The 24,018-nt window shown below is 38.3% G+C and overlaps 1 protein-coding gene across 11 annotated transcripts in view; it reads right to left on the minus strand.

Annotated features, from left to right (window-relative positions):
- HERC1 (HECT and RLD domain containing E3 ubiquitin protein ligase family member 1) overlaps positions 1–24,018 on the minus strand; it is a 94,583-nt gene that overhangs the window by 19,332 nt on the left and 51,233 nt on the right. For 4 of the 11 annotated variants that reach the window (XM_068144072.1, XM_068144066.1, XM_068144063.1 and 1 more), the window contains exons 31-53: positions 22,969–23,124; positions 22,251–22,357; positions 21,902–22,012; positions 21,647–21,823; positions 20,483–20,722; positions 20,178–20,261; positions 18,597–19,117; positions 15,697–16,472; positions 14,391–14,589; positions 13,291–13,451; positions 12,825–12,941; positions 12,462–12,693; positions 11,245–11,369; positions 10,784–11,004; positions 9,064–9,332; positions 8,492–8,544; positions 7,358–7,558; positions 6,558–6,732; positions 5,664–5,934; positions 4,853–5,066; positions 3,869–4,128; positions 3,176–3,303; positions 819–946 (exon numbers count right to left, since the gene is read on the minus strand). In XM_068144072.1, the coding sequence (XP_068000173.1) occupies positions 819–946; positions 3,176–3,303; positions 3,869–4,128; positions 4,853–5,066; positions 5,664–5,934; positions 6,558–6,732; positions 7,358–7,558; positions 8,492–8,544; positions 9,064–9,332; positions 10,784–11,004; positions 11,245–11,369; positions 12,462–12,693; positions 12,825–12,941; positions 13,291–13,451; positions 14,391–14,589; positions 15,697–16,472; positions 18,597–19,117; positions 20,178–20,261; positions 20,483–20,722; positions 21,647–21,823; positions 21,902–22,012; positions 22,251–22,357; positions 22,969–23,124 (4,926 nt within the window). The remainder of the gene's footprint in view (positions 1–818; positions 947–3,175; positions 3,304–3,868; positions 4,129–4,852; positions 5,067–5,663; positions 5,935–6,557; positions 6,733–7,357; positions 7,559–8,491; positions 8,545–9,063; positions 9,333–10,783; positions 11,005–11,244; positions 11,370–12,461; positions 12,694–12,824; positions 12,942–13,290; positions 13,452–14,390; positions 14,590–15,696; positions 16,473–18,596; positions 19,118–20,177; positions 20,262–20,482; positions 20,723–21,646; positions 21,824–21,901; positions 22,013–22,250; positions 22,358–22,968; positions 23,125–24,018) is intronic. The other 7 variants (XM_068144074.1, XM_068144073.1, XM_068144068.1 and 4 more) reach the window with 5 other exon arrangements.

Consider the following 24,018-nt stretch of genomic DNA (forward strand, 5'->3'; position numbering starts at 1 on the left):
GGGTTCTAAAGATAATGTGCTGGATTAGTCAACTGCAGAACAAATGACAGTAGAAGATTCCACTTAGGGATGACTGCAGACTGAACTGTGGAATTGGAAAGAGCCTTTGCTGGATCAGGTTCAGTCCCCTCTGTCACAATACAATGTTGTAAGTTTATCTAATTAATTTTATAGCATTTTCCCCCATCTTGCTACTCCTCCTTATAAAATATGAGATCACAATCTTTTGAGCATCACAAGCTTTCTTAAAAGTTATTCATGGCCAATTTATTTACATTTCTTCTTGTGTCAACATTTTCCATTTGCTTACATAGCTGTTTTTTCTCCCTCAGCTTTTCCTAGATTTTATCTTCCTAACATGATTATCCATTAGCTCTTTTACTCAAAAAAATAAACCAAGCTCACTCATTCTGCTTTCAGTAGAAGACATTCCAGCTAGCTGATCACTTTTGCAATTCTTCCCTCTGTGTCAGTTTTCCCTTCCTCCCTGTTGCACATAGAAAGGTAACTTTTGCCAACTATACAAAATCCGTGTTCACAGACAAAAAGCTGCAAAGAGTGATCAAGCCTCACACAAACACTTCTGATCCAACAAAGACTTATACGCTGCTTAGTTTCCTGCTGAATTAATGGTAAATCGTAAGTCCATTTGCAGTTAGTCCCTCTAACTAAAGTGGCTTACAAGACATTCTGGAAGATAGCAGGAATTTCAACTAGAGAGCATACACAAATACTTGGGTAAACAACGATTCAGTAACTTAACATCTTCCTTCAAAATATGTTGTACCATAAAGTGTTCAAACCAGTTAAGAGCATACCATTGACTTGCCATATGTTCACCATCTTTTCTGTAGCTCCAGCCAGATACTTGCCACTGATGCTCCAACAGACAAGAGACAAACTAAGGTCGCTGGGTGACCCTAGACCTTCTTCAGAATCACCTTCTCTATAATAGAATAAAATATTTTTACAAGGGTATTTCCTTTAAACAGAAAGGAACACAAAGAATTCATAAAGTAAGAGTTAAAATGCAGAGTCCTCCTTTCTCTATTCTATTTTAAACCACTTCAAATTATAGAATAAGCTATTATTTCCACAGTAAAAAATTTGAAGTTAGGTTTCAATTAGAATATAAATATAATTACGTTTAACTTTACTCAACTGAGCATCTCTGGTGAGTGCAAAACTTCCTGGGAAGTTGTGAAATGAAACAGAACAGCTTGGACAAAAGGAATAGAATTTAAAAGAATAGAATTTAATAGAATAAACCAGGTTGGAAGAGACCTTCAAGATCATCACGTCCAACCCATCAACCAATCCAACCCACCTAAACAACTAACCCATGGCACCAAGCACCCCATCAAGTCTCCTCCTGAACACCTCCAATGACGGCGGCTCCACCACCTCCCCAGGCAGCCCATTCCAATGGGCAATCACTCTCTCTGTATAGAACTTCTTCCTAACATCCAACCTGAACCTCCCCTGGGGCAGCCTGAGACTGCGTCCTCTTGTTCTGGTACTGGCTGCCTGGGAGAAGAGACCAACATCCACCTGTCTACAACCCCCCTTCAGGTAGTTGGAGAGAGCAATAAGGTCACCCCTGAGTCTCCTCCTCTCCGGGCTAAGCAACCCCAGCTCCCTCAGTCTCTCCTCATAGGGCTTGTGTTCCAAACCCCTCCCCAACCTCATTGCCCTTCTCTGGACTCGTTCCAGCAAGTCAACATCCTTCCTTAACTGAGGGGCCCAGAACTGGACACAGTACTCGAGGTGTGGCCTAACCAGTGCAGTGTACAGGGGCAGAATGACCTCCCTGCTCCTGCTGGCCACACTGTTCCTGATGCAGGCCAGGATGCCACTGGCCCTCCTGGCTGCCTGGGCACAATGGATGATCTCTGAGGTCTTTTCCAACCTTATTGATTCTATGATTGCTCTTAAGGTACAGTCTTTACTGATTTCATTTAGGGTAAAGAAGGCTGTGTCATCACCAGGATGCTTGCAGGCAAAATGACCCCATACTTTTGAAGATAGAGGAAAACTACCTTTGATGTGATCATGATCAAAGCAGGAGACATTTAATTTGTGAATAAAGCATGTAATGGCATGTTGTAACTATCATCAACAGTAACTTCCTAACATAACATAGCACATGCAAACATACTAACATTAAAAGTTAACCTAATAGGTAGTAATACTGCATCAGGGAGTAGTAAACTACTAGCATTTAAATAATATTTCTCCAAACTCAGGGAAACAAAACATTCTCACAGAAAGAAGAGATAATCCTATCAAAAAGACAGGATAATGACTTTTCATCTGCTCATGTCTAAGGACTAAACCAAATAATTCTACCTTTAACAAAAAACTGGCACTTACCCACTGCAAAAGAAAAAAAAACAATTATAACTGTCTTGCAGTTGTACTTGAAATCGTTGCTGAGACACTTAGCAATGAAGCCCATTAAAGTACTGAATTCTGAATCTACTGTACAGGGAGAACACTTGGGTCACATGAATAAAAGATCATCTCTGTTAAAGTAGGATGCTGTTCTCATGACTATCTTCTGAAGTTATATCATTGTGCTTATTTCTTTTAGGAAAGCATCTAACAGCAGCAAGCAAAGAACTAAAATGAACATGAAGCAACCTTCTATTTCTTTATTGTTTCTTCATTCTCCTGAGTCCAACTCATTTAATCTTTCCTTGACTTTCCTTTGTATTTGGATGCATCCAATTGGCACAATAGTACTTCCCAGGCACTCTCATGAAAGAATTACGCTCAGTTCCTGAATGCTCAAAGTCACAAATACTTTCCTAACACTAGACTCAAATGACCATGCTCATAATGAGCATGTAACTAGGTTTGAACTATCCACTGGAACCCACTTAAAGGATATTCACAGGGTTCTTTAATGTAACAGTCCCTTACAATTTTATTTAATCCATTTCACATTATATGAATTAAGAACACTTTTAAACAGCTTTAATATGCGTCTTACCAAAGTTCTGGGTTCGATTTTAAGCTATTTAATCTACTTTGCATGCCATAAAACAGCAACAGTCCCAGACAAAAAGACAAGAGAACATCAGTGCAGGAGATACTTCAGAGTTGGCTCTTTCCATCACTTGCACACTTACAGCTTAAATTAATGTCCTACCATTATAAAGAATCAACTTACAGCTTGTTGAGCACACAGGTTTGTTGCAATGAATACTGCTTCTTCGTCACATTCCACACTCTAATGGTGCCATCATTTCCACTAGTTGCCAAAAGTCCCTTTTTATTGCACCAAACACATGTCATGACCTACAAATATGAAAGTAATCATGGCAAAACTGGGACGTAATTCTAAAGCTTAGGTGTGCTTGTTCAGTCATATTAAGCAAACATTAACCAACAGGTCAGATGACTGAATACATTAATGAAATACACAGTAACACTAAAACAAAATCTGTATTTCTAATTTCACAGTACTGTGTGCTGTAATTAACCATTCTTTGTAAGTATGCTACACTTTTTCAGACCCACGCTCCACAGGCCACTACGGCACAGAACACTGAACAAAGACGTTTACTATGACTGAGAAAGCCAAGCAAATTAAGGAATAGTCTAAGAAGAAACTTAGGGTGACTTTGCTGCTTTCATGTACTCTAAGAACATGTTCACATTCCCTTTAACTGCAGCTTCAAAGAAACTAAGCATTTTTCTGCATCAATGGTACCCTCAAAGTAATAATGTACTTTATCACCAAAAAATGATTTCTTGCGGGAAATCAGTTCAGTCACTCTATTTGTAAAATGATATTAATTTTTCTCTTTTCTACTAAAGAGAGCATTAAAATTCATGCAACCATGACAGAAATCACGCTTACCCTGTTCTGATGAGCCTCTAATTTTATGAAGGAACATTTTCGTAAGTCTCCCCCCATATCAGCGAGGGTCTGAGGAGTAGTTTGATTATCTCGATCATGTGCTGCGAGAGTTCGCACCAGCTGCTGTGCAGCCCACTGCCTATGCTGTGAAGATAACCTTGAGGAGAGGCAGCAAGCTGCTAGTGCATTAGCCAGCTCCAGAGGGCCTACAGCAGAAGGATCATAGGAAGGATGGGCATACAAATGGGCAATTAAACCTGCTTAAACAAAACAATGAGATGATGCCTAGATGAGTACCAAACAAAATTACACAAATGAACACAGCATTAGCCACAATTCCCAGAAAAACAGATTAACAAACATCTTATAAGAATGTTGGAATCATGTTAACTATAAAACCCCCCACTCTTCTGACACCAAGAGAAAAATAACTCCTTTAAATGTCACAACTAACTTGTAAGACTAGAACTACAAACAGCCTTACTCCCACCATATAGAAAATGGCTGCTCAAAGAACAAGTGCTTTCTGAAAAGGAAAATGCTTCCTGTGACAGAGATAAACTGCTGTCACTGCAATGTCCTTCTCTCCTTTTAACAGCAACAACCTGCTGGTGAGGTACAACAGTTGCTTTTTGGCCCCTTAGCCTGTCACAGCAGAGACAGCACAACTTTCTGCATTAGATAAATCAGTACTTTGGTGACAGTAATCAGCTGTTATTCCTCTTAATTTCACTAGGTGGCACAACAGAAGCTGAACATCTTGGCCATGTGGCTTTGAATACACACATGGCTCAGATCTTCTTTCAAGTGGCAAGAGATGCCAATTGTGTAATCAAATCACACTTTCTAAGTAAAATTTTGGTATATACTACAAGGTTACTTTGATTAAAACAAGTTTTATGTATTATAGCGTATTCTATAGCTAGTTTCCCCTTAAATATAAGATACAATAATTAGCATCAAAATAAACAACCTGTATCATACCTTTCTTTTCAATTTCTGCTTTATCATAGTTTGGCCTCAGTTTAGCCCCTTTGTCTGCCAACAGTGCTACAAGTGCTTGAGTAACCACAAAATTTGGAGATGTGACAAGTTTGTTTTCTTCTGCAATTCCTCTTAAAAAACTTGGCAAAAATTTTCGCTGAATCGGATCATCAACTGTTGTCAAGTTTACACCAGTTGCTGCAGAAATCAAATTCTAAAAATTACAAATAAAAGACAATAAATAACAAACAAAATAAATTTAAAAAAATCAATTTTGGAAAACAAATTTAGTTGAAACAAATGATGCAGAATTTTACAGATATTTAACACATAATAAAATCCCTCATCCCATCTAACACTCCTATTTCTCTACAATGATTGTTCAAACTCAAGAGAATAATTATTCTGATTACTTAGAATTGTCCTGATACATATGAAATCATGCTACACATTCACAGCTGTACATCATCTTTTTCTAAACATTAACAATCTACACAGAGTTGGCTCAATTAAAAACCACACAACTTTAACAGGAAATCTTATCAATACGAAAAGCGTAACAGCACATCTGTTTTTCTCTGCTTGAAAAGAGAACTCAGCACAAAAGATGTGAAGTTGCAGGATTTTTACCACCAACAAAACACACTCTTGTGCAAAACCATAAAGAACTCCAAATAGATCCTCAAAGTGAGTGCGGTCTCATCACAGTTCAGAAGATAAAAGCACAGCTTCTCAATATGTATAAAATGGATTGCTTCACCCCACACATATAGTTTAATGTAACTATTTATGTTGAACTAACAAGTCCTACCTGTGTACACAACTGCACCAGCAGTTTGGCAGCACTGGGAGTGTTTGATGCCAAACAACCTACTGCTGTACTCAGATAAGCAAGGCAGGATATAGGCTTGCTTGTTTTGCTGTGCATTCCTCTAGATCGCTCTGTTGAGCTTGAGGCAGTGGCTGGGCTGGTGGAGAGGCCTGCTCTCCCTGCTGCAGCGAGGCACATTAAGCGAACCAATGTTCTGATATCTGTTAATCCCAAGGATTCAAGACCAGCTGCCAGGCTACAACTGGAACCACTGTCAAAAATAAATACAAATGCTCTTAGTTTTTTAGTACATTTTAAAATAAAGCAATGTTTGGATAAAACTGTGCCCAAACCATTAGTGAACATTGCCTGTTTATTTAGTTGGACATTACCAACACACGGAGAAGGAAGGAAAAGAGAAATGAAGCTGCAGCCCCTCCACCCCTTTTCTTGTAAGCTGAAAACAAAACCACATTATAGACTTGCACTAAGAGAAACCCATGAGTTTACCTGGAATCTCTCACAAGCTTACATGCATAATTCATATTTGGAGTTATACTATAAGGTATGTGTCAGCCAGTTTTTAAACCCTCATATCCCACCAACTCAGGTATGTCATCTTCTTTTCTCCAATGTTTACCTCTAATACTTGAACAAAAATGTACTAACTCAGCATCTTTCTGTTATGAGGTTACTTCCCATACGTGAATTTTCTTTCATAAACTTTGAAGATAGGGTTCAAAAGAACAAAACCAACAGATTTTCTCTTAATAGTATGATGCAAGTACATAAAATGAGACTCCCTTTTCCAAACAGCTTAGAACTACACTCCCTGTAAACACGATAATTCATTCTATGTGGAAAGGTGGAAGTGCTGCTAGAGATGCCACAAACCTGACAGACAGAAGTGAGAGCGCTCTCATAACCATGGTTCTTGCAAGGAGAACTTGGGCAGCAGCTGTCACTCTTCTGAGAGCCATTACACGGTCATGTGGGTTTACTAGGGCAGCTGCTTGCTCTCCTAAGGTTATCCTACCAGAAGAACTTTTTTCTATAGAGCCATGACAGCCTTGGAAATAATGATGATATGCATTAGTGTTTGGAAAAAAAAACAACCCACAACCCAAAACATTACCATAGAGCAGGAAGTGCAGAAGCAAATTTGGCTCAAGTTTGCACATTATTCATTGATTTTCCACATTTGATATATCAAGAACTACTGTGGTAACAACTGAGAGAAAAAGGAACTCCTAAAATACACTTTATTTAATTATTTCTTATTTTCAAAGCCAGATGAGCACAACTTGACAATATTCAAGTTCATGTTATTCCTGTTTCCCTGTTACATTGGAAGGATACACAAACATAAATATTGATTCTGAATTTCAATAGGCTGGTCTGTAAGTCCCAACTTACATCCATGAATCCATCATGGAGTTTGCAAAACATGCTGTTGGCATCCACTCTGGGACTATGGTCAGTTTTATTACTAGATCAGACCTTCAAGCCTTCTGCCAATATAAACGCCTCACACTCCTCTAACTCCCCTATAATAAAGGGAAAATCTAGAACCTGTCCTTACTTCCTCATGATGGGAGGCAGGAAACACTGTCAAGGTATTTACACATTGCCCCTATAAAATCACAGCAAAGGGGAGAGATTTGTTTTTTGAATGAAACTCATTTCAAATTTACCTATTTGCATCAGTGTTTCTTCCATACTGTTGGTGGCTGTCACCATCGCAACTGAAGCACCCAGAGGGTCACTGTCAGGGAACTGTACAGGCTCAGGTACAATACGTCGATCATTTAAGCCAAGAGGTCCAGCCAGTAATTCAAACTCCTCTTCTCCTGTCAGTTTTTCATCTTCATCTACATCTAACATATCCCAGTCTTCTAGAATTGGAGAAATACAATTAAGACTTGGTTACAAAAGCAAAAATACTAAATAATTTCAATTAATTAAAAGACCCACATAAGCAGTAGAATGTAGATTGTCAGCTGTAACACAATAGTCTTAAAACCTCATCTTCTGATGTTAACACAGACACAACACAGCGAATCAGAGAAACAAAATCCTAGTCTTGCCCCTCTCCATTAAATTCAATCTTTATTTCTACTGCACAGAAGCTTGATGGAACAGTCTCTGAATTATCAAACCAGCTGTTTTTATTAAAATGCAGAAATGAGAGCTCATCACACCTAGAACTCCAAAACCTGCATATAGCTGTGCTTCAAATCATTGTAACAGGTACATATTTGTAAGACATAAATAGCAAAAAAATTATAGAAACTTCTGGTCTTCATATTTCCTCCAAAGGTATGCATGAGTTCTTCAGCCATAACTGTACACCCAGGCTTTTTTGCTTTTCCTTCCTGGGGTGGGGGTGGAAGGCACTTTAACAGCAATTCAGTTCTATTCACTTTCTAACATTTACATAGACATGAACTTCTGTTCACTGATCTGTCCTGCTCAATCTTCTCACACAGCAGTAGAAACTGGAAGATGGACTTGCCATTAAGCTGAACATAAGGCTTTGTATGTACAGTTCTGGATACAGCATCTACTCACACTAGCTTATCACCCACAGTTAGGTGCCTGCTATTTCAGCTACTCAGATGAAAGACACGGTAAGAAGTGTCGCTGCTATTTTTCCCCAATGTGAACTAAAAAAAATGAATTAAAATACTACATCTAGCTTGAAAAAGATTTTTAAGTATACCTTTGAGTACAGTTTCATGACAGGTTTATTTGCATGGAAAATTTTGGAAAAAGAAAACACTGCACAAGTGAGAAATATCTAATATCTCCTGGAACTCAAAACATACCTTCATAGACACTGTCTTGTTTACCTATCAAGTCAGGAGCCTGTCCTTTGTACCTGAATGAAAAAAAATTATACAGAAAATAACTGAATGGCTCAAATATTTTACATATACACATAAGAATTTTAAACTAGGTTTACTATTAAAGTTATTTCACTGTTACACAACACATCTACAATTCCTGAAAAAGGCTAGTAACAGATGGAAAAAAGCAAAGGGCTTCTAAAAGTGTTCAGTAGGGAAACATTCTGCAGTACTAATGTGAGAAATGCCCATAAAAATATACTGGAATTGTCAGACAAAATGGAAAGAAGTTTTCACAAGTCAGCAAGAGTAGGTAACATCCCAAGAAATAATCCCTTGGCTATCATTTAGAAAATAGAAATAGCACAACTTTTTTCCTAAATATGTATGGGTTGAATACAGAGAATGAATTTAAGCCTCAGTTACAATAAAGACAATCAGTTCTGCTAAGAATTGAATTCTTTAATCAAGTTCTTAAAATGCTGATGGTAGTTGTTTCCTTTCTTTACACAGAGTATACCACTATTTTGTATTTCGTTCTTTGTATGTACCTTTCAGAAGTTGATGTTTTAGATTTACTCTTCAGGGCTAGGTATTTCTCTCTGCAGATGCCACATAATAAATAGTAAGGGTTTCCGCTTCCACATTCACCTCCAAACCAGCCATCTACATAAGAGCCATTGCTGCGATAGCCCTGGCGATTTGCACTGCGACCACAGCCTGGATGGTTTCTTTTCATGTGTTGATTGAAGCTGACAACACTGGATTCGCACAATTCACAAACCACTACTTCTTCTCTGTCTTCAGATTCACAAACATGCTGCATAATAAGAGTTTCACATGTTACTTGTACAGAGTAAATATCTTCATATTAGAGATAAAATCTCAATATTCTGAGATGGATGTTCCTGATCATTCCTGTTACACAGAGTGATATTTAAATGGTTATCTTGCACAAAAGCAAAGCAAAGTAGGCAATTTATGACACACTGAAAAGCAGGCTATCTCAGAATAAGAAAAAATTTGGATGCAAAGTTTCGGGGGATGAGATTTTCCTTGTTTCATTTCATATCTGAATCAAAACTCTTGACAATATAACTTGTCATATATAACTTTGCTAGATTGCATTCAGTGAGTCATTAGGCGCTCTTCAGAACTTGACTGAGATTACATCAAAGTAAAAAGATATCTTTTTCCCCCACCCCAGATAATTGGACTTCACATTTACTGAGCAACAATATTACCCTTTCTGTCAACAAATTTTTGTTTTTTTTTTCCCTAAATATGAAATTCATTCTTCTGTAACCACATTTCTGTTTTAAGTCAGTAATTTCATTGCAATGTTCCAGTGAAACAAGCTCTCTGAAAAATTTAACATGCTCACTGGGGAGCATCATAATTAGGAGACAAAAGCTTGGTCTTGAGGGTTGTCTGCTCTGATGTGGATAATCCAAAGATTAGCAAAATGCTGTTATAATTTGTTTCCACTTCAAACATATTTTTAAAGGGCTACACAACAACTGAGTGAGGACTGTCAACAGATCCTTCCCAGAGAATAAAATACATGACATGAACAAATTAAGAAAAAATTATTTAAGTGCTAATTATGTTGCTACAGGTCAGATCATGGGGGGAGGTTATTATAATCATTATTTAAATAGAACAAACATGACTGGTTTTGTTGTCTTAAAAAGATAAGCAATCTGAAACACCTATTCATATCTTACTGATACTAGAACAAAAACTATACTAGTTCTGTTCTCATCCCAGGCAACCAGCACCAGAACAAGAGGACACAGTCTCAAGCTGTGCCAGGGAAGGTTTAGGCTGGAGGTTAGGAAGAAATTCTACACAGAGAGTGATTGCCTATTAGAATGGGCTGCCCGGGGAGATGGTGGAGTCACCATCATTGGAGATGTTTAGGAGGAGACTTGATAGGGTGCTTGGTTGCATGGTTTAGTTGATAAGGTGGTGCTGGATGATGGGTTGGAAGTGATGATCTCGTAGGTCTCTTCCAACCTTGTTTATTCTATTTTCTTTCAAGGTAGGACTAATGAAAGCTACATACATGCAGAAGTACAGAGCAAGAAACACAAGACACTGTTTGTAATCTCAGTGAAGCTACAGAATACAAGATGATCTTAAGTTTTGCTGACATTTAGCTAAACATTTTCAAACATGCTGTAAGTATATGCGTGTTACTTTAAATTTGAAAATATGAACATGCAAAAAGCAGTAAGTTAAAGCAGCTCCCGCTGCAGTCACACACACCCAGGTAGGCCAATCCAATACCTCTGGGATCCATATTCCCAGAATATCATTATCACTAGCCAGGTCTTGCCCGAACATAGCTTCCATTGCTTCATCATCAAGGTCAATTTCCAACTCCTCATCCAAGTTGAAGTCATAAAGTGCCCCTGGATCCTGAGTCAAAGATATCCCTTCCCTTCGACTCTGATTCCTGTGAGCCTGTACAGAGCGGTATAATCCCGCTCAAGGAGAGAAAAAGGAAAACAGTAATCTTATTTGGCATGTAACAAAGACGACTACACTTTCAACTTCCTTTTGCTTTGTTGTTAACTCTTCTGTTCAACATCGTCTACCTACTAAAACATAAATCACATGGCTAAGCACATGCAAAAGAGTTTTGTAACTTCCACATGAAGTACCAATCTCCCCCTCCCTTCATTTACCAGCTAAACAAAGGGCTGAGAGTCTCTGGGCATACTTACCAGCACGTGCTAGCAATGTTCGGGCAGCCAAATCAAACTTGTGTCTTCTTGTCACAGCTGACCGACTTCTAGAAGGAGGTCCACTTGCAGAAGCTGCATTATCCACATGATCCATATTATCAGGGCTACAAAAATTTGTAACGCATAGGTAAATCAAATCGCATTTAAAACAGCCACATACAGTAAGTAAGGAAAACTACTAAGACTGTATTAATTGACTGTTTTTCCCTCCTTTCCCTCAGAGAAGGGGAAAAAGTTAATTTGGAATTTAACAGCGATCAGTTCCAATGCAGCACATATGTACTGTCTCAAAAAAATTACATCTAGTAACATCAACACCTAGTAAATGATTCCATAGTGCCTAAGCATTGCAGGAGTACTGGGAGAACACTCATTTTCTGCTGTAAATGTTAACTATAGGCCAAACAAAGTTTGTTCTCTTTTTAAAGAGAAATAAAATCAACATTACTGTTATTGCTGCCTCAGTCATCCCCCCTTCTAACCAAAATCTTTTGCAAAATTTAGTTTATTTCTCCCAACTGAATTTTCTTATCTAGGAAAGTAATTGAGGAAAGTTAAACACGTGTAATTTCAGGAGGATCGAGGAATCTGAACAAAAGCATTCTCAAAATATATCTTGCAATGAGTACCCTTCCTACTAACAAAAAAGCTGGTATGATCTGAAATAGGTGTCACTTAAAAGTACAACCACTCACAAGTGAACAAAATAACCACCTTTCCTCCTTGTTTAATAGAGAGTTTAGGCCTAAGGTTAGTGATGGCTGACTGAGAATGTAAACTTCAATGCAGATTCATACTCTCTGGACAAACCAAGAACTAATTTTAGAAGACAACTGTAGAAAAACTGTTCCTGAAAACTCTGAAGGAAAAAACCCAAACAAATCTTCAATGAAATGTTGCTTTGTTACTAGGCTTTCTAGGTAAAAAGTAAGTAATGCACCCTCATTTCTTTCATTCCTCCTTTTTTTATGAAGGGAGGGTGCTCATTTACATTCTGCTCCGGTTCTGTGCACAAACACTACCAGAAAATACATGTACTGCATACACCTAATTTAATTGCATCTTTGCTTTTACTCGTGTTTTAACAACATTTCAAAGTAGCATTATAACATCATATTCTGGCAGCAACAATGAACTTGTGAGATTTTCAGTTGCAGCAACAGATCACAAGCAATCGGATGAAGACTATATTTTACCTTTCACTAAAGCCTTCCTCCATTTCAGTGGCATCAGCAGAAGGGATATCACCTGGTGACTGCAAGTAACAATGATCACCAGATTTTCCCCCACTTCCAGAGACTATTGTCCCATGTCGTGAATCTGCAGTCCCTTCTGACTGGGGCTCTTCATCATCTTCATTTCCAGGGTGCTCGATCATCCACATGGCCAGTACTGTGATATTCTGTGCATCTGCTTCTCCTCTGGCACCTGAAAGCAGGGTTAAAAAAATATATTTTACAAACCACACTTTAGAATTGTATTGTATCACTGATGGTGAAAAAAGAAAATTCTCCACAAATGGTTACAGAACTTCAGTTTAAACTGGTGTTACAGATTACCTGTAGCTTCCATGGCTTTTGCAATTTGCCTGAGAGAGAAACCCATTTCCAACAATGGAACAGCAATGGCAGGAGGAGGAGGGGATGTGGAAAGTCGGCTGCTTGGATCAGACAAAGCTAAAAAGGCACAAAATGTTAAATGTTGAATTAGTGCACTGAACAGTAGCACACAACCAAGGAAACAAGCCCAACTCAGAAGGAATTGTCAATTACACCTCATTCTTGGTTTATACAAGTTATTAGTAATCAATTTTAGAAGTTAACTGAATATTGACGAAGTCTATAGCTAGACATTGTACAGCTTTATGCCCTAAAGTAAGGTAGGACATTAGGTAAGGTAGGACATTAGGTAAAGTAGAAGGTTTTTCAACAATGTTTTAAATGTTAGGCTGCATTACGAAGAAATCCTGCTGGATTCTGCTGACTAACTTGCCCCCATTTCTATCTATGTACCCTACAAGCTCACCTGTCCGATTGGCAGGCCTTGCAGACTGGGAATCAGGAGAAGTTAAACTTTGTCTCCTTCCAACTTCATCTGAAGGCGATGTTGGTAAAGAAGATATCGGGGGAGTCTGAGCACGTCGTGCTGGAAGTACAGTTGTAGTAGGGTAACTGGAGAACATTTGCCTTAAAAAAAACAAACACCAAACATACACTTATATTAAAAAGAGCTATGTTGAAAAAGGTCTGGCATAAGAAATACAGAGTGCACTTAGCAGCTCATAGTTTAAAGTGATTTGAGTTCTCAAATGGTTAAAGTGCAACACACACATTGGGGTGGGCAGAAAAACCCTGTTGGAACAGCTCATTCCTACAACTTTTGCCTGGAAAATTTTAAATTTGAAGCCTTCAATTGGAAAAAAAAAAAAATAGACCAAGAGCAGTCCTAGAAGATAAAAGAGAAGTGAACACTTCTCATTTCTCTACTTTGTTCAGAACAGAGAATAAATCAGATATGTCTTTTCACTTTCACTGTCCTGGTAATAGGACGTGGTTCTGCAAAATCTCTAGGAACAGGGGTCAGATATATCAGTAGAATTAATACAATTTGAACAGGATTTTTTTCAGTGTAAAGCAGGTTTCCTTCTACATCACAAAGAGCCTCTGCAGATTAATAAGCTTTATTGTACTTCCATTTTAGATTGTGAGGGTAGGATGAAATCAGGTCTCAGCTTGCTGGATTTTACTGACAAACTAAAATCTACTGTAGTTTAAGAATCAACAACTATTCATTAAAAATGCAGGATTTCAAATATTTTTAATTTAAACTAACAAACATGAGAACTGAAGGACAACAATATCAGGAAATATTTCCTCCTGTCTAGAATTCAGATGTCATATATATATGGAGTGTATACTAAAACCTTAACGGATTTTCATTTCTAGTAACGCATGTCCTGCAAGGAAAATTAACAAACTGTCCTGTGCAGAGCATTTCTTGACAATAAATACAAGCATTAACATTGCTAAAGGCTTAGAGAGCTAAAGACATGTATTGTGTATAAACCACACAAAGGGTTCCCTATGCTCACAAAAATACATATGCTGGAAATACAAAAAACTTACCTAAGAAGACTTAGAGGCATAACACCAGGTGATTCTGAAGCTGGAACTGTTTCAGTATCAGTAACTGGAGTGGTAGCAGTGGTAGTATCCTCCAGAGAGCTGCTCATAAAAGATGTTGTGCTAGAAGCAGAAGGGCTAGTTGTAACTGGTGTTTGGGCTTGCTGAGACTGATCCCCTTCTTCTACTTGTTGATCTACTTCTGCAACAGAAATAAAGTCATTACAGGAACATTAATGTAACTGTACAGTAAAATAGCAGCCGTGGCTAAACATTAAAAAATAACTATCATTATTTAAAAGCATCCCTGAAGAAAGAGGTATGCAGATAATGCAACCCACAGAAATACTTCTGCCAATAACTCATGGAGTTATGTAAAGAAGTAAGACTACTAGCTCTTGCTGTTACAATGATACGAGGTCAATAGTAAACAAGTATTTCCAGATGGTAACAAAAGCCATTTACTTGGTTAAATCTTACAATATTTAGACAGAGAGATTTAGATTTATGATTGGAACAGCTAGGATTATTGTCTTAGGCAAAAGGGAATAAAGTCTCAGATATCAAATCAGAGCTCATTAACTACTATTAACTAAGTTTAACTTGGCTGTGTAAGATTTTTCAAGGAGGTTTTTTGTTGGTTTAAAAGTTTTTAAGACCAGAGAGTGCAGCCATTAGCCTTAATAATTTAGGTATTTATTCTTTGTTGAAGCAGCTTTCATGGTTTCCCTGCAGATACAAACTGTAATACACATATTTTTAAGATGAAAAGGAATAATAAGCATTTTATCTTCAGCTTCTGTTTCTGCAGTGCAAAGTACCTGGGGGGGGGGAATCAGAAAACAATACTTCAAAACTAAAGCTTGACAACTGTTTTAAGAGATTTGCACTGAAAGAGGTTACTTACACCCTAAAAATACACCTGCTCAACATCATGCATGACTGTATACAATCACAGCTAATGACACTGAACACTGTGATAGTTACATCACATGCAAATGCTTCCAGAAACTGTACACAGCATTGCTCATTTAAAAAAAAGTACTAAAACCAGACTAGATACTCATGTCTCTGACTGGTATGCATTCACTTTCCATTAAAATAGGTAATTGGAAAAACAGGCAAAAGAGTCAGCATTGTATCTACAGAGGAGTAAAACTTTGTAAAATCTCTCTATCCAGTTAAGATTTCTCCAAAGTATAAACCACTATAAAATTACAAGATTATGGTATCACTGTTACTATTCAATTTTCATTTAAAGACAAACCCCACCACTTAGCACTACACTTCCATAATTTTGAAAATGTACCTTGTTTAAGTTTGCCACCAAACTGATCCTCCAAGAGCCCATGAACCACTAATTTGTAGATCATAGCTTGTGCTCGTTCTAGATCTGCCAGTCCCAGAGCTCTTTTTATGGGTGAGCGCATGACTGCCCGTTTCACCATGTGTCGCATCAGGAACTGCAAGGCTGCACGCATTTCAACATCTTCATGAACAACTGGAGAACTAGCACAATCAGAGTTGTGACCATTTTCTGCCAGGACTTTTGGTATTAACAGTAGTTCAGCGTATTTACTACAACTTAAAAGGACACTAAGTGACTTCATAGCACCAAGATAAAGATAAGATAGCTGCACTGCTCTGATTTCTGACTGTACCACATCATGATTTCTTGAAGTATGTTCATGATTCTTTTTTTTCCCTTCGGCAGGCTGGTGTTGAGACTCCATACCCAGAGTTGATGGTTCTAAACAAAAGGAAGAAATTTCATTTTCTGATTTAGAGCTTGTAGTGCTATGTCCTTTGCCATCATCAGCACCTTGCCCTAATCGTATATCTGACGCAGCATCAGCCTCCATTTTCTGGTCCATTTCCCCTTTGTCTTCAGATTCATGTCTGTGTTTTTTCTCATGTCTCTTGGTGCTTTGCTTTCCTGTATCTTCATGAATGCCAGTCAGATAGGTAAGGTCCAGCAACACAGTAGCTGTCAGCCCACGAAATCTTGCAACATCAAAAGGCAGTGGTTCACAGGGCTCCAGATTATACAACGGAGTATCACTAGGCGACCAAAAAGTTGGGAAGCTTTAATAAAGATCAGAATGACACAGGAAAAAGCAAGTGAGGGAGAGACAGGAGGAAAGTACAGGAAATAATGTAAGCAAAGTAAGATGTAAAATATTTTTAATAAAATAAACAAACCAATTCTAAAAATTAAATGTAAACAGGAGAAAATAAGGTTATGATCAAAGAACAGGGAGAAATGGTGTCAGAGTGAAGGCAACAAAGCATGCACAGGGTTATCAACAAACATTAAAACCCAGAAGCATCATAGAAGCCATCAGTTCTGTGCTGATAGAAGTTTTGTTATATTCTTCAGAAGTATCCAGCAGACTTCTACCATGAAAAACTACCTGAAGCCAAATTTTGTCATCATACCCAAGTCAATTTGTGAATAGGTATAAAAGCTTAGAAAAAGAACACTCCTAAGCTTTTTTCATATTGAGAAAAATCGCTGGTTGGTCTCACAACACTGTTCAACTATTTACCACAAGAAGCACACTACTGACAGCTTATGATAATTCTGTCTCCGGTTATGTCAGGACAGATTTCCTGGAGAGGACAGTGACTTTTTAAAAACATGGGTCAGAAAACACAACAGACACACATCATATACGTCTATCTACATTCAGTGATAACTTCTAGCAATATTTAGGACTGGTCCACTTGACTAATTTTCATTCTAAGCAGGATAAAAATTCACCAGCCTATATTTCCATACACATTGCATTTTCCATACATCCAGCAGATAAAGGGCTTTTAAATCTTCCTTTTATTATCCAAAATTTTTTTCCCATCTTACAATGCAAACTTCTACCAGAAAACGAAAGCAAGCTGTAGCCTGGTTTTAAGTAAGAAGGTACATTCTGAACTTAATACAATGCATTACTGAGAGCTTGCCTATATTCAAGTATGGTACCACTTCATTCAAATCATATTTCAAATTATTTTAAGGGCACAATTACTTTACAGCTCTACTGTTGTGTAGGCATACTTGAAAGAACTTGTATCTAGAACTAAATTTAAACATACTGAAGTGCAGTTGATTGTCAAAGTGACAACAGTCTTTGCATAATGGAGCAACAGTTCTAAGTAGTGAACTAGTAAGGGTTGTTTCAGAAAGTAATTGTAACTAGTGGCAAAAATCAAATAAAATTACCACTCTCTTTTTCCAGAGGATTATGGTTCAATTACAGCCAGTGGGAGTTTTATGAAATTTAATGAATCAAATCTTTTACACACAAAACCACAGGCAATTCCTGCAAGACCACCGGAGAGCCCAGAGAAGCCACCACCTTCATTTCAGATTTTCCTTCCACGTATCTTCCCTTTGAATGCACAATTGCAAGACAGGTGGGGGAAGAAAAGAAAAAGGGGGGGAAAAAAAAAAAAAAAAGGAAAAAGAAAAGGTACCTCCTTCCAGTCTCCCCCCCAGTTCTCAATATCCTCTCCAGAACAACTCTAGAGTATTAACAGCCAATATAGGGGCACTGCTTTAGCTCTCTAAGGAAGGTTAGAGAATAGACAAACACTACTTCAGGGCAACATTAATTTGAATACCATCATCCAGTCCACCATTAAGGAGAGACAAACTTCCCATATCCTGCACTTAACTACTGCACAAGCACCACACAGCAATTTCCAGTCCTCTAAGAAGGGAAGGACAATGCAGACACCTGTTCTCAACCCAATCAGGTCACTCTTCAGAACCAGGTTCACCGCTTAGAAGTGTGCACTAACCCCCAGTAAACATCTGTGTTCTTTAAACACAGACCCCAGAAGCTGTAGGAAATTAAGACAGCAACAATGTTTTAGTTAGCCAATGCACACCAATACAAAAAACAAAAAAAGCAACACTCATTCCAAATCTAGGAAAAGCAGCTACCTGGTCACATCCCAAGGCTGACAGACCCTAAGAAGTCTAATGATACTTACAAATTCAAAATTATTAAATCTGTTTTTAATATAAAAGGTATGTTATTACCAGAGAGCTAAAAATTCAACTCTCATTTATTTTAAAAAGACAGATTTTGAAGTCTAAGCTTACAATGATTGATCAGCATAAATAATGTAAAATGTATGTTACTACTTTAGATTTTCAAGCACAGAACACCACTATACTTTGAAAGGTATAGGAAAAGAGCATACCTGATAGTAATCTCTGCTTCATCCCACTGGACCTTGGCAGATGTACTGCCTTCCTTCACTACTCCAAGCAAGGTGGCATGACGTCCAGTTTGCTTGTGTACACATCGACCTCCAACTCTAAGACCAGCATCAACTCCACCAATTACTGCCAGAACAGGCCACACTTCCACACAGAGCATCTTCAGCTGCAGTTCTGAAAGGTCAGCCAGGCCATGCCTACTATGTTTGCTTTTCTCTTCCTCTTTGTTTTCTTTCTCCTCTCTCACCTCGTTCTCTTCCCTACTTTGCACTGAGCGACTTTTCTTCAGCTTTTGGCCTGCTTCTTTCAGACATGTTTTGATTTTATTCAGTCTTTCCATCATTTTTTTATTTATGCAGTGTGTCCAACGGTCTGTGCGATGAAGGATACGGATGAGTTGGATGGTGGCTTCTGCCAGTACTGCAGCAACAGGACTACAGATGGGGTCACCAGGTAGCAAATCTCTTGGTGTGCCACGCATCTGCATATCACAGATTTTCACCTGTTTACAGAGAACAGTTTATAAGTTACCTTCTCAACAAAGTTGAAGAAGCTCATTTTGTAAATACGAGAGTCTCCCGATGAGTAAAAAAAACTACCATCATTGTCTTTTTCTGCTCAGGATCTTTAGTAAATCCACCTTAACAGTGATTACAACTTGCATCCCTTCAAACTCAAGGATGCTGAAATTACAGCAGTTCACCATTTATCATGTAAGACTACCTGGAGTCTCCAATACTACCTTCTCCCTGGTTTCTGAGGAATGCTGTTTTATGTGTAGAACAAAGTCTGTCAATCAATTCTAAATAAATTTACACTAAATTGTACAATATAGGAATTTATGACAAGTCTACATAGCATGTAAGTAATGTAGTGCTATATATGTCATCAACCAAAATGAACGTCAGTGATGTTATCAGCCTGTTAGCTACCACCCGCACCCCACAAAAACCCCAACATTCATAATGTGGACACAAAGGAGAGCAGAAGGGAATTGATAAACATAGGACCTCTTTTTATGGGTTAACCCCCAGAAAGGTAGCTAAGACCCACACAGACACTCCATTGCTTCCCCTAGGAGATAAGGATGAGAATCAGAAGGGCAAAAGTGAGAAAACTTGTGGATTGGGGTAAAGTAAGTTTCATAAATAAAACAAAGGAAGGAAAAAGGGCAAAATAAAACAAGTTATACAAAATTCAATCGCTCACCACTAGACGACTGATGCCCAGAGAGGCTCTAAAAACAAAACTGCCTGGCAAACTTCCCTCCACTTCTATGGTTTTATATGATGTTTTATCATATGGAATATCACTTTGGTCCCTTTTAATGAACTGACTGGCTGCATCCCCTCTCAGCCTCTTCTTCAAGCTCAATCTACTTACTGGGTGAGAATGAGAAACCAAGAAAGCCTTGATGCTCTCACTGTGCAGCAAAATGCTAAAACACTACATTATCAACATTGTCCTGGTCAAAAGCCCAGAACAGAGCACCACAGACTGTCGGCTGCTGACTTTGTCCCAGCCCAAACCAGTACACTTATGCAGATGAACGTTTAAGTTACCTTCTCTCCTGGATTACTGCTATAGAACATAACACAAGGGTATAACTCTGCTGCATCCACATCTTCAAAGGCTAGTTTTGGCTCCTAGTTAAAAAACAAACAGAAAAAACACAAAAAAAAACCCCCTCAAACTTAGAATACTTCAAAAGCAAAACCAACAGAATGTGATAAAGTTATACCTGTATTATAAACCTTGCAAGTACTGCAACTGTCACGTCTTAACTATCACGCTTAGCTTTACATAAAACGTCCATACCAAAATACCATTGAAAAAACCCACCAAAACCACAATTAATGTTAAATACCTCTCCATTTTTACCAAAGGAAATAGTCCTTGCTTCCATATCTAATACACATGTGATAAAATCTCCTTGGGTGAAGCTGGACAGAGTCAAAGTCTGTTCTCCGTTGTGATAAAGGTTACCACTATAGGCTCTATACAGCCACATATCTGAGGTAGTGCGATGGTTAAAATCATGTACTGGCCAGCGAGAAACTCCCACACATGTGCCTTCGTTGCCTCGATTCTCCTTCACAATGTAGAACTAGCAGGCAAAACAAATAAGGAAAAGAGGTAAGAATACAGATTTTTAACACAGTAAAGCAGTGAAAATCTACCTTACACATATTTATGTACACTTTTAACTGTTTTACTCAGTTATAAATAGAATACAAGTTAAAATCATGCTTTACCTCTAAGATGACATCTTAATGTGCAAGATCAGTCACTAACAAGCAATTTAAACTGAACTTACTAGTATCTGAGAAAATTCTATGCACTTACATAAAGAAGTTGTTGGGTTTTTTCTGGACTCAAAATGAACACATCCAGAAGTTGGGTTATGAGTGTTAAAACTAGTATTACTGAAATAAAAAAAGCTTTATTCTTCATATTCACAGTGAGTGGTTTACACCGATTCAAGTCAAAAGGAATTATTATGCTCAAAGATGGCACTAACCAGGACCATAACCGTGTATGTATCTATATTCCTAAAAACACATCACTCCAGATGATGTATTAACAGCTGGTCTTGTCAGTCAGCCAGGTTGATGTGGCTTTTTTCAAGAAAACAAAACATTTTGTGAAGTGTTTTTCTAAAGAAACAAATTCATGGTCTGTGTATTTCAGTAGATAACTTCTGCAAGACAACAAACATTTGTGCAATGCACATTTGTGCTGGCTATGGGTCCTGGGGACATTTACTATCACCTCTAGAAACACACAACAAATATTCAGAGTCTCCAGTCTGTGCACTGAAATACCCAAACAGCAGTGCTCAAAAGCAGCCACAAACTCCTCATTCACAGAATGCTTTAGGTCGGAAAAGATCTTTGAGTCCAACCACAGATTGCCAAAATGTCATTTACTCAAGGTAAATGAGTAAACATAGGTAGCTATTGTTTATAAATCACAGCATATTTCGAAACAAAGTGAGACAGGTTAAGAAATACAGTTTTATGATACCTACCTTCCACTGGTAACACCCAGAAGTAACTCCAGTGGATGCTAAACCATATCCTTTACCTCCACTTCCATGAGTTAGAATCTGTCCATTCTCCACTATGCAGCACTGAGCTTTCTCAGGGTCAAAGGACACTTCCTGTATAGGAAGATTCTCATCTTCATCTTCAGATTCTCCTTGCTTCTAACAGAAACAGGACAAAGTATTTCTGATAAATGTAACACAGTTTCATTCAGTCAAATTAAGTAAAAGCATCATTACCTGTAGCTTCACTTCTTGCTCTTTCTCCTTTATTTGAATTGCATGTTTAGCCTGAGCTATTGGAGTCTCCCACATGCAGTCAGACAGAAGTGAGAATAATCGTTCAACAACCTGGAGCATTAAAACAATTCAGATAATTTCAAATCCAAGATGAGGACAACAGATAATATTACACGGGTTTGCTTTGCTTTGCAGGTTTAAATGTCAAAATATTTACTGCTCTTTAGATAAGCAAGTATCTACACTGAGCTTCAATTGATTTGGATTCCAGACAAACCTATGAAACATTTAAAAGTTGAACAAGACTTTTTGAAGAAAGATGTAAAAGCTTATAACAAAATATAAAGACCTGAGCCATTTGATCATCTTCAACGCCAGATTCACAAGCGGGCAATACAGCTTCGAGTACATGAAGTGCAAGAAGTCTAGTCCTCAAGTTGCCAACCAAGGGAACGCCTAAAGATGGAATAATATGTTAATAGAATAAACCAGGTTGGAAGAGACCTTCAAGATCGAGTCCAACATATCATCCAACACCACCTAATCAACTAACCCATGTAACCAAGCACCCTGTCAAGTCTCCTCCTGAACACCTCCAGTGATGGCAATTCCACCACCTCCCCGGGCAGCCCATTCCAGTGGGCAATCACTCTGTGTAAAACTTACTCCTGACCTCCAGCCTGAACCTCCCCTGGCGCAGCCTGAGACTGTGTCCTCTTGTTCTGGTGCTGGCTGCCTGGGAGAAGAGACAAACCTCTGCCTGTCTACAACCCCCCTTCAGGTAGTTGGAGACAGCAATAAGGTCACCCCTGAGTCTCCTCCTCTCCAGGCTAAGCAGCCCCAGCTCCCTCAGCCTCTCCTCATCTGAAAGTGACTTTTGCATCAGGCACAAGCATGATGTCAGCTGCATGCCACCAGTACACAGCTCTCCAAATTTCGACTGTGTACATCTAGTGAAGTTACTTTTACTTGTTTACTATGTAACTCACGTTTTAACAAGGCTTATTTTTAGGAACTGAACTAGGGAAATGCAAGTAACCATTGAGCACACTTTGAAAAGATTATACCTGAGCAACACTTCTGAGAAGCAATGTTAAGAAGTACTTCTGTCCATTTTGGGGATGCCATTTTTGACTGAATTGCTTTTGAAGACACAACTCTACGTAAGAAAACAAGAAAGTCTCCCAAGTGCAGTTCTGCTGCATGTTGCTTTCGGAGGGCAGCTGGAAGTTAATATTAAAAGTTTTAATTTACAACCTCATTAGCAGTCCTTCTTACTGGCAACAAACTGTTCTGCAAGTGAAAATACAATGATCAGTTATTACATGATGGCTAGCTGTTTACCCTAGCTGCTAGTAAGTGCCCACAAATACAGTCTCACTTCTGCTCCTCAGTGACACAGGTGAAGAAAAGAAGATGAAAAGCTTGTAGGTCATAACTTGGGCAGAGAGATCACTCACTACCATCACAGGCAAAATAGACTCAACGTAGGGAAGACAAAAGTATTTTTCATTGGTAATAGAGTATGACAAAATAAAAACACTTTCCCTCCAACCATTCCTTCTCCCCAGGCTTGACTTGACCCCAATTCTTCGACTTCCCCTCCTTTGAGCAGAGTCCAGTAGATCAGGAATGGGAGGGGACTGCGGTTGCTTCATATTAAAATGCTCATTAATAATCTGCAGACTACGTGAAAATATTCATATTGCAGAAAGTATTTCATTGCCAATTTTTAAATGACAGGGTAGGTTCAACTCCACTCTCCCCAGACTGTGAAACTATATAATACAAAGCAAACCAAACAATTTCCTGAATTGTTAGACTTATTTGCAGTTTGAAATTTAGATCACTACATTCCCATGACCACATTTATGAAAAACACTACTACAAATAACTCATTTTCCAAGGAAAACAGTTATCTCCTACTAATTCCAAACCACATGGATTAATTCTTATTCTCCACTTGCTCCTACCTTTAAGTTGCTTTATCTATCACATGTATATAAATCTGAATTGGGCACAAAATTAGTTCATGGCTTTATTTGATCTGATTTACAGAGTAAAGAATGTCCCCCAAATAATCAAAATTACAGTAGTGATTACAGTGATTGCTTTTA

This window comes from Melanerpes formicivorus, unplaced genomic scaffold (genome assembly GCF_026170545.1).
Source record: "Melanerpes formicivorus ecotype bairdi unplaced genomic scaffold, bMelFor1.0.p_v2 SCAF_10, whole genome shotgun sequence".
NCBI classification, from domain to species: Eukaryota; Metazoa; Chordata; class Aves; order Piciformes; family Picidae; genus Melanerpes; species Melanerpes formicivorus.